We start from the raw sequence: 14,795 nt of genomic DNA, 5'->3' as shown, positions 1-14,795 counted from the left end.
TCACTTCTGATTCTGTCGTCTGAATCAAGTGAAGAACTAGCCTTTACCTACCAAAGCCACGTTCCACAGCCCTGAGCCTCGCCAGGACCAACGACAGGCAACACCCAGCTGCACAGAGTGACCGCACAGGAGGGCCACGGTGCAAACTGTAAGAGATGGAACGTGAAAAGAGTACACAAACCCTGACACGCAGTTAAGTTCTGTCAGACTCCATCTCCCCCCAAGCCTCGAGGAAGGATGATGATCTAAACCATTAAAGCAGCAGTTTCTCTGGTAACAGAAGAGACCATTGGCCAGATCTGCAGGCTGTTGAGAGACGCTTCTGCACAGGTTGCATGCCTGTGAGCATCTCTGCCTCGGAGTGAGGTTTGGGGGTTGGTGCTTTTGTTTCCTCCTAGTTCTTTCAGACTGTCTCAGGTGGAGACTGCAATGAAGACTGCACACCCACCGGGGAGAGGATGTGTGCTAAAGGGCCGAGCAAGACACTGTCGGTTGCTTAGCTGACCCGAGGGGTCAGCAGGGACAGTGTGGAATTCTGTGGTGGGACTTATTCTAGGCTGAATTCCAGAGTCAGGTGGATCAATTGATCTGTCACTCCAAGAGTTTAGAAATTTGAGAAAAGGAAGAATAAGGACCTGTCCAGTCATGAGAATAAAAGTACAAAATCCTGCTAGTGGAGACAAATTCATTCCATTCCCCAGCAGCCGGGCTAGCACCAGTACTGGCCCAGTCTCCTCTTCCACTGGAGATCACATGTTGTTCTTCTAGGGCTAGGACTGCGCTTATGACTGCCAAAGGAAACCTCACTCTGTTTCCTGATTCCAGGGACAGAGGTCTCCGAGCCAGCTGTGGCTCATTCATCTGGTGACTGGGAGAGCTTGCCAGAATCTCAGCACTTGCAGGGAGACCTTTGCCCACTGTGTGGTAACCATGCTGTATTCAGCTGTATTCCTAACCCCCCAGCAGCAGCAGGATGGCATTCTGTGCAGAAAAAGGAGCTAGAGATGGGAGTTAAGTTTTTCTAGTTACTGGTGTTGGTCCTGAAAGCAGACTGAAATAACATTAAATTGCTCTAACTGGTGAGTTACATCAAAGGCTTCATTCTCAGGAAAGCACAGAGTAGATAGAAAGTTAATGCAAAATGAGAGCTAGACCAAGCTCATAGCACCTGCCTATACCTGTTTACAGAATGAATGAAACACCACTATTAAAAAGGATTCAGGGGCTTTTAATCTAGTTTCTATAAATCACCAACATAATTGATTCAGGAAAATGATATTAGCCATCACTTCAGACTTACTTTGGAACAAATCAAAGTGACCAGAAAGAACTTAGTCTGGTATTATCCTGAGCTTCAGAATTACAGAATGCGATAGAAACACTTCTTTGCAATTTAAGCAAATGGAGTGGACCTGCCAAATTTCTGGAAGGACTAAAAGGACAGGTCTCTTTAGGCTTATGAATCTGCTTACTTGAGGGATTGCTTTGTTTTGAAAATTTAACAAATAACTATGAACCTTGTTTGGGCAAGGTATTGTGTGCTATACCAGGCATAGAACCCTGATTCAGATTTTACAACACTGCCCTGAGTAAATCATCTGAAAGCTGTGTGAGTCTAAAACCATGCCTTGCTGCACAAGTAATTGCTTTAGTTGTTCCATTCCAGTTTAATTAATTCCATTCTAGCCTTCGGCCTGTACCAGAAACCATTTTTACCTCACAGATAATGAGCTAAAGGGCAGGAAGGCGGGGGCATGGAACCAGGTCTTCATGAGCTCACCATTCTTAGACCAAAGTTCAGAGTAAAAGCAAGATGTCCATCTGTGACTTCAAGGGGTATCCTCAAGGGGTATCCTTATGTATCCTCATAGCAGCCTGTCATAAGGGCTCAGGACACAAACAATAACTGTGTCTGACGCCACACAGAAATAATAGGTTATGGCAGCCACTGGACAGGACCCCTGTCCCTTACTGTGCATCTGTATGCTCTAACCAAGTTCTGATGCCATCACAGTCATGGCTTTTTAACCCTTGGCAATAATTTTCATTTAAAAAAAAGCAACTCCCTCCATCAGGCAGATAATTTAAAGCCCAATTTTTTTTTCTTAAATTTATCATCACAAGATTCACCCTACTTCTTCTTCTATACAAGACAGAGAACCCATGTTACAACACTAATTTTACACTCTCACTCTCCTCGCAGAGAAGTCATAAGCTTAGAGGATTCTCTAAGCACGTCCATCATCTTTACTGCCTGACTGCGCCTTCACTGAGGGGCGGTGGAGGGCGGGATATTCCTAGGTCACTCTGATAACAGAAGTCATGAGCGAAAACGTGACCTCTCTTGGCCAGAAGAAAGTCACCTGACAGTGTTTTCTTCATCAGTCTGAATGCTACAGAAGACCAAAAAAAACCCAGCACATGTACACACACAAAACCGCAAACCACTAAAAGCTGCTCAAACACTGATTTGTTAAGCAGAGCAGAGATGAAATTTCTCTAGCAGAGAAAGAGTAGAAAGGTAATGTGGGCCTTTTAAACCTTTAGTCCATTTAGCCAGGCTTCAGTTGGGATAGATGGAACATCAAAATCAGGCTAGTCTAGACAAAAACTGCATGGCTGTTTAAAAACCACTGCATAGGAGGAATGTGTTAGAAGGAAATAGATTGAAAACAATTAGACAATCGTTGACCCGCAGCTATTTTTCTAATAAATTTCTATCAAGCACCTCAGTCTAAAAATCTAATATACCTGGACCATTACTACTACCAGCAAGTCTTATTTATTTTTTGCCTGCGTTTGTGCTTAAAGTTTTGTGATGGGGCTGCGCTTCTCAATGAACTCCAAGAAGGCAGAAATGTTTGCGTTGGAGTCTGTGGATTTTTTAAACCTGTGTGCTGATTCAACAATGTTACATTAATTGTGTAAGGGTTTTTGTATAGTTATCAAACATCTGTGGTGTAATGATCTTTGTTAAACATGTATTCTGTAAAGTGCCATAGTCTTTTTTATGTGTAGCATATTTAAAAAATATATATGTATATTATACATACACAAGTCTGTGTGAAAGATGTGCAATAACAAAGGTGTATGTATGTTTTGTTTTTTGGAAACTGGACAGGAGTCAGAACAGAGATTGTTTCTGTTTTGGCAAAGGAGAGTTAAACATTTTGCCTTCATGGCCTAGTCATTAACCCATAACAATTTTAATGCTACACCAACCTATGTGAAGAAAAGACTGGTATGAAATCATTTTTTCCTGGGTCTAAATGAAAATAATCACTAGATTTATGTGAAAGTTAAGCCAGCAAGACAGGCCCAGTTAATGCTAGTCTTTCATGTGAAATGTGAAGCTGCCACGTTGCCTTTTCTGTTTGTGTGATAACTAGTAGCTGGTACATAATCACTAAGGAGCTATTTCTTAACATGCTTTGATAGACCACGTTAATGCTAGACCACTATTTAAGGGCTAATCTCACACCGTCTTAGCCGTAAGGGTCTGCTTAGAACAGACCTCTCTGTGCAATAACATGTGGCCACTGGAAATCCCCGGCCTGCGTTTGTATTTGGGCAGCAATGACTCCCAAGGGCCAAAAGAAATAAAAGCACGACTGGGATTTCTTCTGAGACTGTGGTGAAACTCCTTCCAAGACTGGGGGGTCATGAGGTGCTTTGGCGGGACTCAGCACCACTTGATATTCAACAGCCACTTGAGCCAAATATAAAGTTGTATTGCCGCTGATGGACTCCACGCGAGCCTTTGAATTTCTGCTTATCCTGTTATATTGTAAACTAATACATTATTTGTCTAGCATTGATTAGGTTCCTGTGCGTATGTATTTTCACAACATGCTCCCCTCCCCTCCCCAGATATGAATTAAACCAGATCTTGCAAACTCATTCCGATTCAAGTCTCAGTATATCGGTTTCAATGTGATGTGTATCATTTCATCAAGAGGATATCTACCAATCAAATTTGAAAGACTAACTTATATGTAACAGTGACCACAGATATTCAGGTATTTTAACTGTGCCATTCACTAGTAACATATATACACCTACCTTAGGTTAGCTTTAACTTCAAGATGAGCATGTGTTTCTTCCTTGGAGAAGCACTGATGTAATTATAAATAGGGAGGAATGAAACCCTCTCAATGCTATACAGATATTTTAAAGTAAAGAAATATGGAAATGCTTCAAAGGATTTAAAACGCTTTATAAACAATGTAAAGAAATGTGTATAACGAGGGAAAAGTCAACAGAAGGACACAGTCACCCCTTCCAACAAAAATAACAAAGTTAAAAGCCCGTCGTGGAGCAGTTCACATCCACATTTCCCGAACGTAATCCTGCCCATAAAAAACCTCATCTAGAAGCAGAGTTCTAATTTAGAAACTCAAAGAAGACACTAACAACCCTTTTCATAAACTCTTACTCACTCTGTATCACGGGAAGCACTTAGTGATAGAATATACAAAAATAGCTATTTTCCTGATCTAGGGCCTGTGACAGCTGAAACTACTTGTATGCTTTGGCTTCTAAACATACCTGACACATGCCTGATTTCTAATAGGAATCAAAATTAAAACTGACAAAATTACCCAAATCAATAAAGGCAAAATTCTTCCATTTATGATCTAAATAATCCAAGCAAAATTGGACATTTTCAGTTGCTTTTTCAGCTCTTATTACATCTTCCTCAAAAGTTAATCCACAGGAGAAAGGACCCTGGCTTTAAATTGTGGCACAGGCTGGGTAACCTTCACCTGTGCTTCCTATTTCATCATTAGCAATTTTGCTACCGGATCAACTTTCCATGACTGGTCTTCCTGGAACACGCTGCATTCAACTTACTCCTAGCTCACCTTAAAGCCTTTGCCTAACATAGTAAGAGTCTTGACTATTCTGGGCATTTCCTTTAAATGGGTTATTTCGGTAGCTTCCAATAATTCAGTGCCTTTTTAGACTCTCAAACACTAAAGGATAAGAGCATCAAAGCAAACTTTCAGCCCACTCTCCAAAGCAGCAAGAACCAATAACTGTCTTGATTTCAGGGCCCTATCTGGTTGCTTAGTCACTTGGCTGGGGCCATCCACCGCTGCCCCTGCTATCTTCTTCCTTACAGCTTCCTCCTCAGCCTGGAGAGCTCTGCAAGATAACTCTTTAAGACGTGAACAGCTCAGTTTGCTTAGATACCCAGGATGTAAATAAAAGCATAAATGAATAAGAGGAAGTAGTAAAACCACACGGAAAAGAAAAATCAATCAAATAACTTGTAGCTCTTAGTAGCTCTTATGGCTTTTTATAGCCAAATATCCTGAAAAACCTAATACCTATGCAAGCAGTCCACCAAGTGCCTGTGTTTGGGAGAAACCACTAAAATTTATTCTCAAGAGAAGGAAGCCTGAATTAAGGCAGGAGATAGTGAAGACAATGAGATGAAGTGAGTTAGGGAAAAAGAAGGGACAGCTTGGGGACTGACTGGAAGCAGTGGGGGGAAGAGGGGAAAGAGTCTAGGACGACTCCCAGGCATGTGGTTTGGGCACTAGGCAGAAAGTGGTGCCATCACCTACATCAGGAATCCATCGGGGACAGAGACAGTGAAGGTTTTAAGCTTCAGCTCAGGCTGCCAATGGCAAAGTCCTGCCTGTGTGCAGCTAGGAATATACCATGGAGAGAAGACCAGCTTGGAGAGAGAGATCTGGGAGTCTTCAATACATATGGACAGACAATAAGAATTTTTAACCATTATGCACTTTTCATATGCAGGTACTGGGCTAAGCACTTCTTTTAATTCATTTATTCATCAAAACCCTATGAGTAGAAACGATTATTATCCTCATTTTACAGATACATTAACTATCACCCAAGCAACTTAACTGAGGTTAAGTAATCTGCCCCACATTAAAAAGCTAGTAAGCCAAAGCTCAAATACAGGTTTGACACCAAAGTCTACATTCTCAAACAGCTGTAGTTTCTTTCTACCAAGAATGTACCGGGTGAGAAGGCAATATTAACACAAACCCCCAGGGGACACCAACATCTCTGCATAGTAAACTCTTAGAATAACCTCCAAGTTCAACTCCAAAAAGACCGCACCGTTAAGATGACAACTGATAAAAACACTGCTCCCTTTCAGAGAAAAACCTGGTAATTTTCCATACTTTTCAAGATGACAACATACATACCAATTTGCCCAATCCTGAAAACAGAAACTAAAAATTCATCAAGTATATGACAGTGGTAAAAAAAAAAATGACAGTTTTGTTTTCTTATTATAAATAATCTCTTAACAACGAGGTCCTACTGTACAGCACAGGGAACTATATTTAATATCCTGGGATAAACCATAATGGAAAAGAAGATAAAAAAGAATGGAGGGCTTCCCTGGTGGTGCAGTGGTTGAGAGTCCGCCTGCCGATGCAGGGGACATGGGTTCGTGCACCGGCCCGGGAAGATCCCACATGCTGCGGAGCGGCTGGGCCCGTGAGCCATGGCCGCTGAGCCTGTGCGTCCGGAGCCTGTGCTCCGCGACAGGAGAGGCCACAGCAGTGAGAGGCCCGCCTACCGCAAAAAAAAAAATAATGTATATGTGTGTATAACTGAGTCACTGCTGCACAGCAGAAATTAACACATTGTAAATCAACTATACTTAAATAAAAAAATAAATTATAAAATAAATTAATAAATAATCTCTCATCCAGGATAAGCAGCTATTATGATTACATAAGAGGCCTATTTTCTTCATAGCCAATCTAATAATTAAATAAGGATTTGTTTTCAACTAAAGTTTCTCCAAACACACACACAAATGCCAAAGACTATTTATAAGTTAGCACTGCTGTGAAGAGCAGGTAGCAGGTACTTACCCACATGTGTGGAGCTAGGCCTTGGTCTGGAGATTTCAAAAATAAACGTAATTTTTTTCTTGATTACTGTATATTTTTCTAGGGTCCACTGTCCCTAAAGGATGGATATGAATTACTGAAAATGTGGAAGGATGAAAAAGAAATAGAGAATTGGAGAGAGGTGGCACCATGTGGCAGAAGCAACCCCATGCTTGGCAAGAGTCACGGGACACTGGTCTAGCTGCCTCTCCCTAGCCCATCACCACCACTCACTAAGTGACTGGGATAATTTCCTATTCCTCTATAAAAATGGGGCCAATAATAGAAATACCACCATAGGTTTGGTGTGAGGATTAAGTAAGTGATGTATGTGAAGCATTTAGTATAGTCTCTGATATACAGTAAGTCCCCAATAAGTTATTATTAGAAGAAAATTAAAAGAATCTTCTGTCCAGACTGGTATCACTTGGAGTTGATCTTAAAAATTAAGAGTTGTTCTAAAAATTGTGAAAAATAACATAACCTGTTGTTAAAACCAATCTAGTTTTGGGACTTCTCTGGCAGTCCAGTGGTTAAGAAACCGCCTTCAAATGCAGGGGATGTGGGTTCGATCCCTGGCCAGGGAACTAAGATCCCACATGCCGTGGGGCAACTAAGCTCATACACTGCAACTACTGAGCCTGCACGCCACAACTAGAGAGCTCACATGCCACAACTAGAGAAGCCCATGCGCCACAACAATGACCCAGCACAGCCAAAACAAAAAACAAAAAAAACAGTCTAGTTTTACCTAGAGAGGCTCAATGGATTGGCTACCTGAGGGCACCAATTTTTTCCATCCTGTACTAATCATCTTTAGCTTAGTGCTTTCAGGAAGTGGAAGATTTCTCTGTGGATACAAGATATATGGTCACTCCTATTTAGCCAAACTAAAAAATAAAAATGTAGTGTCAGGTGATTCCATCATCTCTGGGAAACCAGAATGCTCAGAAAACCTCCTGATTATTTGTCAAACTTGTTGATGGCAAAGCCTTTTTAGAAAAGGAACATCCGATCCTGGTAGAGTGTAAATAAAGAGGTCCTGCTCCTGCAAATAGAGGCACAAATTGGTACAATTTTCTGGAGAGCCATCTGGCAATGCACATCAAAGATCTTAAAATATATACTTACGCTTTGACCCAACAACTTGTCCAAGGAAAGAACACAAGCTTGTTCTTTGGCCCCAAATTTAGCCAAAGAATTTGGCTAAATTAGCCAAATTTAGCTAAACTTGGCCCCAAATTTAGCAACAATATATCCCTTGATTATATTAATTATTAATTAATTATATTAATTTAATTACATTTATAATAAAAAAACTGAAATTCAGAACCTAAAGGAATAACAGGACTTTGAAAAATAATATATGATACATGTATATAAAGGTAGCTATACAGCTACTAATGTTACAGAAATAATTCATCAATGTGAAAAATTCCACATATTTATATCATCATTGAAAAAAAGATTACAAACCATTGTGTTAGTTAAAATTCTCTAGTAAAAAGTAATAGGAAACCAACTCAAGATAGCTCAAAGAGAAAAGAGTAAGAATTTTACCTGGAGAATGTAATATCCAAACAATGAAATATGGGTGAACAGTCAGGCCTCATACAGGAAACAGAAAGCTGTTAAGATCTTTTCTATGTCCTTCATCCTACTTGTTTTTGCATGTCTGCTTCATTCTTCACTTTCATTACAGATCAGCTTTCTAGTAACTCTTCTGAAGTCTTGGCAGAATATGGCTATCCACATGTCCCAATTCTGCAACAGTGTAATTCCAGACAAATCTACATTCAGAGTAAAAATTTAATGAGCCACGCATGACTCCATTATAGCTAGGTGACATCCAGTACCAATGTGGTCTTCAGGGGCCCAAAGAAATGGGGCTTGTGAGAGCTAGATAAGCCATCCCCAGAGGATCTATTACAAGGATGTAGAAGGAAATCTTATTTCTTAATATTAGAAAAAAATTGTCTTCCTAGGAAATTAATAGAAATATATGAACCAAATTTTAACAGTTATTTATGGGTGTAAAATTATAAGCAACTTTATCTCCTTTTGCTGTAAATATTTTTTATAATTTATATGAAATTTTATAAACTAAATAAGTTAATTTTAAAAGCTAAACTATCAGGTCATTATGATATAATGCTAAGTGAGGGAAAAACAGGATAAAAGTTCACATTGTTTATATCCCTTAACTGTGTAAAATGTATGTATAGAAAAAAATGGAAAAAATACAATAAACATTATCAGTGGTATCTCTAGATGATAAAATTACATATTGTCTTTATTTTCTGATTTATCATTTTCCATACTCTTCAATATTTCTACAACAGATATATATTTTTCATACTGGAAAAAAAAATTACTTGAAGGGATATGTATGCCCAGTGGGCTCAGTTTCTGTATAGGAGACTATAATATTGTAGGAACCACTGTCACTGCCAGATAAAAAAGTTATTCGGGGCATCTTTTTTCCTCACCCCCAAGCACCTGAAGAATACTATAAATTGCCAATAGTAACAACTACACACAACCATGATTCATCTTGAGAATCACTGGCCCACAAAATTTTTAAAGAGTTCTGGAGGAACTCTAGGATTACAGCTAAGTGCTAAAAACAAGAGTTAAAAAATAAAATTTGCAGGCTATGATTCTACAGATTCAACTGTTTAAATGTAGACAGGATAATATTCAGAGTAATCTTATACAAGTATATGAAACACTACTAGGCACAAGAGGATTAACGTCTTTCTGTCCCCAGTAGAGAAAAGATAAAATGGGTTTTAGTGGCAGAAGGACTTTAACTACACCATCAGCCATGCCAAGCCCAGAAAGTTATAAGATGAAATATAAACCAAGATTTGGATAAACTTAAAATTTAACACTTGCTGCATTGTTACATACTGGCTCCCATGTCCCTTGCCATTTGAAAACATGAAGAGTGCCAATGAAAATTCTCCAAGTTGAAGGCTTTGTCTTACCAAAACCACAAAGTTAAATTGTAAATATGAAACCTACAGGAAGGGTAAGAACACTAGAGGGGAGCCTTTCCCTATTTTCCTGGAATCTTCAAATTAAAGATATCTATATATCTAGGATACATTAGTGGCAATGCCTGGCTGGCTTAGAAATTTTCTACAGATTCCTTCCTATCTTTCTGTAGACTGTGATAAAACCTTAAAATAAGGTTTAAAAACACCCATCCTGGGCTTCCCTGGTGGCGCACTGGTTGAGAGTCGGCCTGCCTATGCAGGGGACGCGGGTTCGTGCCCCGGTCCGGGAGGATCCCACATGCCGCGGAGAGGCTGGGCCCGTGAGCCATGGCCACTGAGCCTGCGTGTCGGGAGCCTGTGCTCCGCAATGGGAGAGGCCACAACAGTGAGAGTCCCGCGTACCGGAAAAAAAAAAAAAAAAAAAACACCCATCCTTACAGAAAGCATGCTGTTTTGTATAATGTACCCTAAAATTCTAGTAGAAATACTTCACTTTCCATAATATTTAACCATTGAGATACAATCTTTTAGTTTAATAAACAAGTATTTAAAACAACTCTAGTGTTTTAAAACATATTACTCTACTCTAAATAAATTTATACTATGGTACTTGAAAATCTATCGAAGTGTACATTCTAACCATCCTCAATTATTTTTACATTAACCGCTTTCATTTCCCCTCTAAAGTTCCTAACCACATGGAATCAACAAATTCCACTAAACATTTACCTTAAGGATAAAATGGTAGGTGAAATGGTGTGTGATGGCCACTGTCATTCTAATAAGGGAAAGTTGCACAAAGAAATGTAACAAATTCTGTATATAAACAGTCTAAACGTAGGTTTTTACCAATAAAGATATAAAATTAGATGCTAAGGTCAGTGTTTTCAGAAAAAGATAAAGTAATGACTGTATAAGCATTATAGTACTACAAATGATTTACAGAAACTAAGAAACTTAATTAAACATAAACCCCCTCTAAAATGCAAACCATACATTATCTCAGCATGATTTATAGAAGGACTGTATCCAATGAAAATCCAAACTCACTTTTAGGTAACACCCAGAAAACTGAAAACGCTGTTCCTATTTTAATTTAACATGTATTTCTCAAATAAGATTCACCATGAACATTAGTTTAGACTATATTTTTATATCCTCTTTAGATAGCCAAGTGAAAAATCCAACAATACACAAATTTGTACTTTCATCAGTACATAAAACAACAACAGGTAGTGAGGCTAGAAAACAGAACACAAGTTCAATCAAATCAATACAATACAAGTACAGAGGCATCCATGTTAACCTACAAGGAGAAAATCTGGGCCACAAAACAGGTTTTCTATTTTGAATCTCACTAACTGCTAGACAGTCTGTGTATTTTGACCTTAAAGTGGTCAAAATATTTAATGAGTGAACCTCATGTTCTACTACCTACAAAGGTGAAAGCAACGGAAAAATTGTCATTTTATGTTGCTGAGTTTTTAACTAAGTCTTTTATAATACTTATTTTGTTTAGTAGCACGTGATAGAATTATACACCAATTATTTTTTAAAAATTAAATGTGGTTATTTCTATATACCTTAGGCCCTCAGCATAATTTCTGCCTCTGAAGTGCTAGTACAGTATTTAAAACTATACAAACATCCAGTAAACAGCATTTTATTTTATGACATTCTGTGTTAATACAATAAATATACAAAACTTCCAAACCACTGAAAACATGCAACATTAGAGGGACAGATGGAGGGCGTTTATACAGAACCATGACAGTCACCGTAATGGCAGCCCACTATCACTCATTGACAAAATATACACACATCCCTAGATAAATAGTCCAAGTCCCACATTAAAAACCACTGAGCAGTGATTTTCCAGTGTTCAAACTTTAGTTTGAAATAAAATAGCCAAAACTTAATATTACCAACTGAAAAGTGACATGGGTCCTTACAACGTGAAGACCATTTCATGATTGCGATACAGGGTAATGCTAATATTAAATATAAAACACTAACAAGTGCCAATCTTCTACTGAGTGCAAATGTGACTATTTACTAATAATTATTGTTAAGAGAATAGAGATTATAAGAATTAAAAACCCCTCTACCTTATTAAACTGTTAAGCAGTGCCATCATTTTAATGCACATTTATGTTTTTAAAAAAACATTTTTCTCTTATCAGTTTGTATTAACCCAAATAACTGGAATTTAAAACAACATTTCCCCCATCGAAACAAAAAAAGGTTCAGTTGGTTGTAATTATTCTTTGCTATTTAGCAATAGAGGATTTCTACAGAATAGAGAGAAGCATTCCTAATTCTTGAAGGAAAGTATCTCAGTATTTTTCAAAAGTCTCTATGATAAAGTTTTCATTTTGCAGTTTAAAGAAAAACAAAAGGAACTTGAGAGATGAATTAATGACAGACAGACATACTTTTGCTGTATTTTGTGGTTAATGTTTTGAATGTTTATAAAATCCACACTCAACAAAGCATACTGATGAGACAGATTTTCAGTAAGATTATAGACTCTAAAGATCTTGAACTGGCTTATTTGGTTGAGAAAGTAAGTAGAGATTATCACTGATCAGAAATATTCATAAAAACAGCTTTAAATTCATACTCTGAATCCTACTTTCATCAGAATAAAAGAAATATCTTCCAAGTATATTACTTCAACAAAGTCCCAAATAAATCAAATGTAAACACCATCTGGATGGATCCGTGTTATATCTAGTATCACACAAAGCTTCTTTCATAAATAGTGAGAACTCACCATCCTACCCCCAGCATGAAACTCATTTTAACTCCAGATTTGGGGGGAAGAATAAAAGTGATTTAACCATTTACACCCAGCCAATTTTTTAGTCTCAAATAATATAATCTAATAGAGTACCCTTACTTTTCAAAATCAAGTTGAATACTTATTATTCTGCAATCTTTTAGGTTAGCTAATGACTTCCAAAACAACGGTATCGTGACTTTTCAAATGTCTTTAAGTCATTTAATCAGCTATGAAAAATGACTCAAAGTTTCAACCCAAGTATAAGAATGCTGCATAGTAATAATTTAACATGATTATATCCATAATTAATGCATTCAACTGTATCTGTATTTTCTTGCTTGATGCAAGTGAAATGTTTTATTGTTTCTGTTGCTACAAATTTTAATGTATTCAGTCTGTCTCAAAAATTCAAAGACTGAGGTGCGTTAGGGATTCAAGTATATGTGAAGTGCCAGGGTCTTTTTATTTTTAATGCCAACTAGACATGAGAGGCTAAAAGAAAACTTTCTTAAATACTGTTATGTTCCTTTTGGACATGGAGTTAGCCTAGATTTTAATACCTCTGTTAAAAATTACACACACATACCCCAGAAAAGAGCTGCCAAACACAATCTCAGTTCAATTAAAAAGAGTAGCCACAAGAATATACCAAAGTTTCCATACAGTAATATTTTACTATGATATGAATACTGAAAATTAAAAACAAAAAGGTATTATCATCACTACATTCTATTCCATCACTTATCTACCTTTTCTTTTGGATAATGCACTGCATATTATATTATATCCTCGTATTGCACCCCAGTGAATTTTTATTTAGAAGAAAGTATTACAGAAAATCATTTCTATGATTCTATAAACAACTCCCCAAACCTGCAACCATAAGCAGTGCATAACCCAAAATACTAATTCTTTTAAGAAACATGGTGACCATGCAAGATCAGAGCTTGGTTATCAAAATATCAACTACTCTAAGAAAATAAAAAGATAAAATTTACATTATCTACCATGAAGTGTACACAGGCTCTTCACTGGTGACTGAAACTGCTAAAAAGCAAGCCAATTTAAAAATCCCTAAGTCTCTGATGTCCTATTTCTTTCAATATAAATAAGGAAAAGGAATGAAGCATTGCTTTACTGCTCCAATGTGTAATCCTTACGTCTGACTCCTGAATGACTGCAGCAAGTACTAAGTGCGTTTTTAATCATAAGTGCCACGTTAATTTCAGCGTGTCACCACTGAAATAATTCGCTGAACATTCATCCCCCAAAAAATATGGAGAATATTTATTTCACATGTAATTTTTTTTTTTTTTGCAAGGGGCACTGAAATATTAAGAAACTATCAGGTAAATAATAAGACAAGGAAGTTTTTCTGGTTTTAGCCCATGCACAAGTGATTAGGAAATATACGTGCTGTGTGTACTGTGTTTTGAACAAAAAAAAATATTTATAGAATACAGTAACTGGAGAAAAAAGTACAGTCAGAAGGTAACAATGTATTGTTTGAAGACTCTAAAGCTGGTTGCCCTTGAAAGCGTTCTGAGCCGCACTGGTTGCTGCGGTCGAAGCTGCATTTGCGGCTGCAGTCTGGACAGTTTTGTTGGACATCACACCTGTTGCAAACTCTTGTTGGGCCTTCTCAAAACTAGCACCTGTTGTGCGATACAGTCCATGTACCTACGGAGGCACAGAAAAGTGGGAGAAGATGAGTGGTAATCTATGCGTTCATTATCAATAGCTCTTCAATTAATCCCAACATGACTCAGAGATAAAAAAACTAGATTCTAGGCAGGATTCCTAAGATCAAGAACACCAGCCACCACAGTGGCACACAACCTTGTATGTAAATATTTTCTTAAAATAGATTTTTCCCTTTTATCGCCAATGCAGAAGAGACAATTATGCCTATGCCAAACCAAAAATAATATAAAAAAATGACTTCTTAACCAAATGCAAAAAGCTATGTTTTCCACTGTACCTAATTAAGATATTACAGCCTTACAAAAGAATGGTTTTAACACAACAGGAGACATTCTGACTTAAATACATTAATTTACTACCCTAGACAATTCCAAAAAAATAATACCTTACCTATTTCTATGTTGGCTACATATACAC

At 37.7% G+C, this 14,795-nt stretch overlaps 1 protein-coding gene across 3 annotated transcripts in view; it reads right to left on the bottom strand.

Annotated features, from left to right (window-relative positions):
* SCAMP1 (secretory carrier membrane protein 1) overlaps positions 1–14,795 on the bottom strand; it is a 130,368-nt gene that overhangs the window by 15,127 nt on the left and 100,446 nt on the right. Inside the window, exons 9-10 of one of the 3 annotated variants that reach the window (XM_065875596.1) lie at positions 14,204–14,354; positions 6,870–6,963 (exon numbers count right to left, since the gene is read on the bottom strand). In XM_065875596.1, the coding sequence (XP_065731668.1) occupies positions 6,905–6,963; positions 14,204–14,354 (210 nt within the window). In that variant the 3' untranslated portion in view covers positions 6,870–6,904. Of the gene's footprint in view, positions 1–6,869; positions 6,964–11,536; positions 14,355–14,795 lie in introns of those variants that run through there. The other 2 variants (XM_065875597.1, XM_065875598.1) reach the window with 2 other exon arrangements.

The sequence above is a fragment of the Phocoena phocoena genome, chromosome 3 (assembly GCF_963924675.1).
Source record: "Phocoena phocoena chromosome 3, mPhoPho1.1, whole genome shotgun sequence".
NCBI classification, from domain to species: Eukaryota; Metazoa; Chordata; class Mammalia; order Artiodactyla; family Phocoenidae; genus Phocoena; species Phocoena phocoena.
The sequence above is the reverse complement of the archived record's forward strand: the minus strand, read 5'-3'. Positions and strand labels throughout refer to the sequence as shown.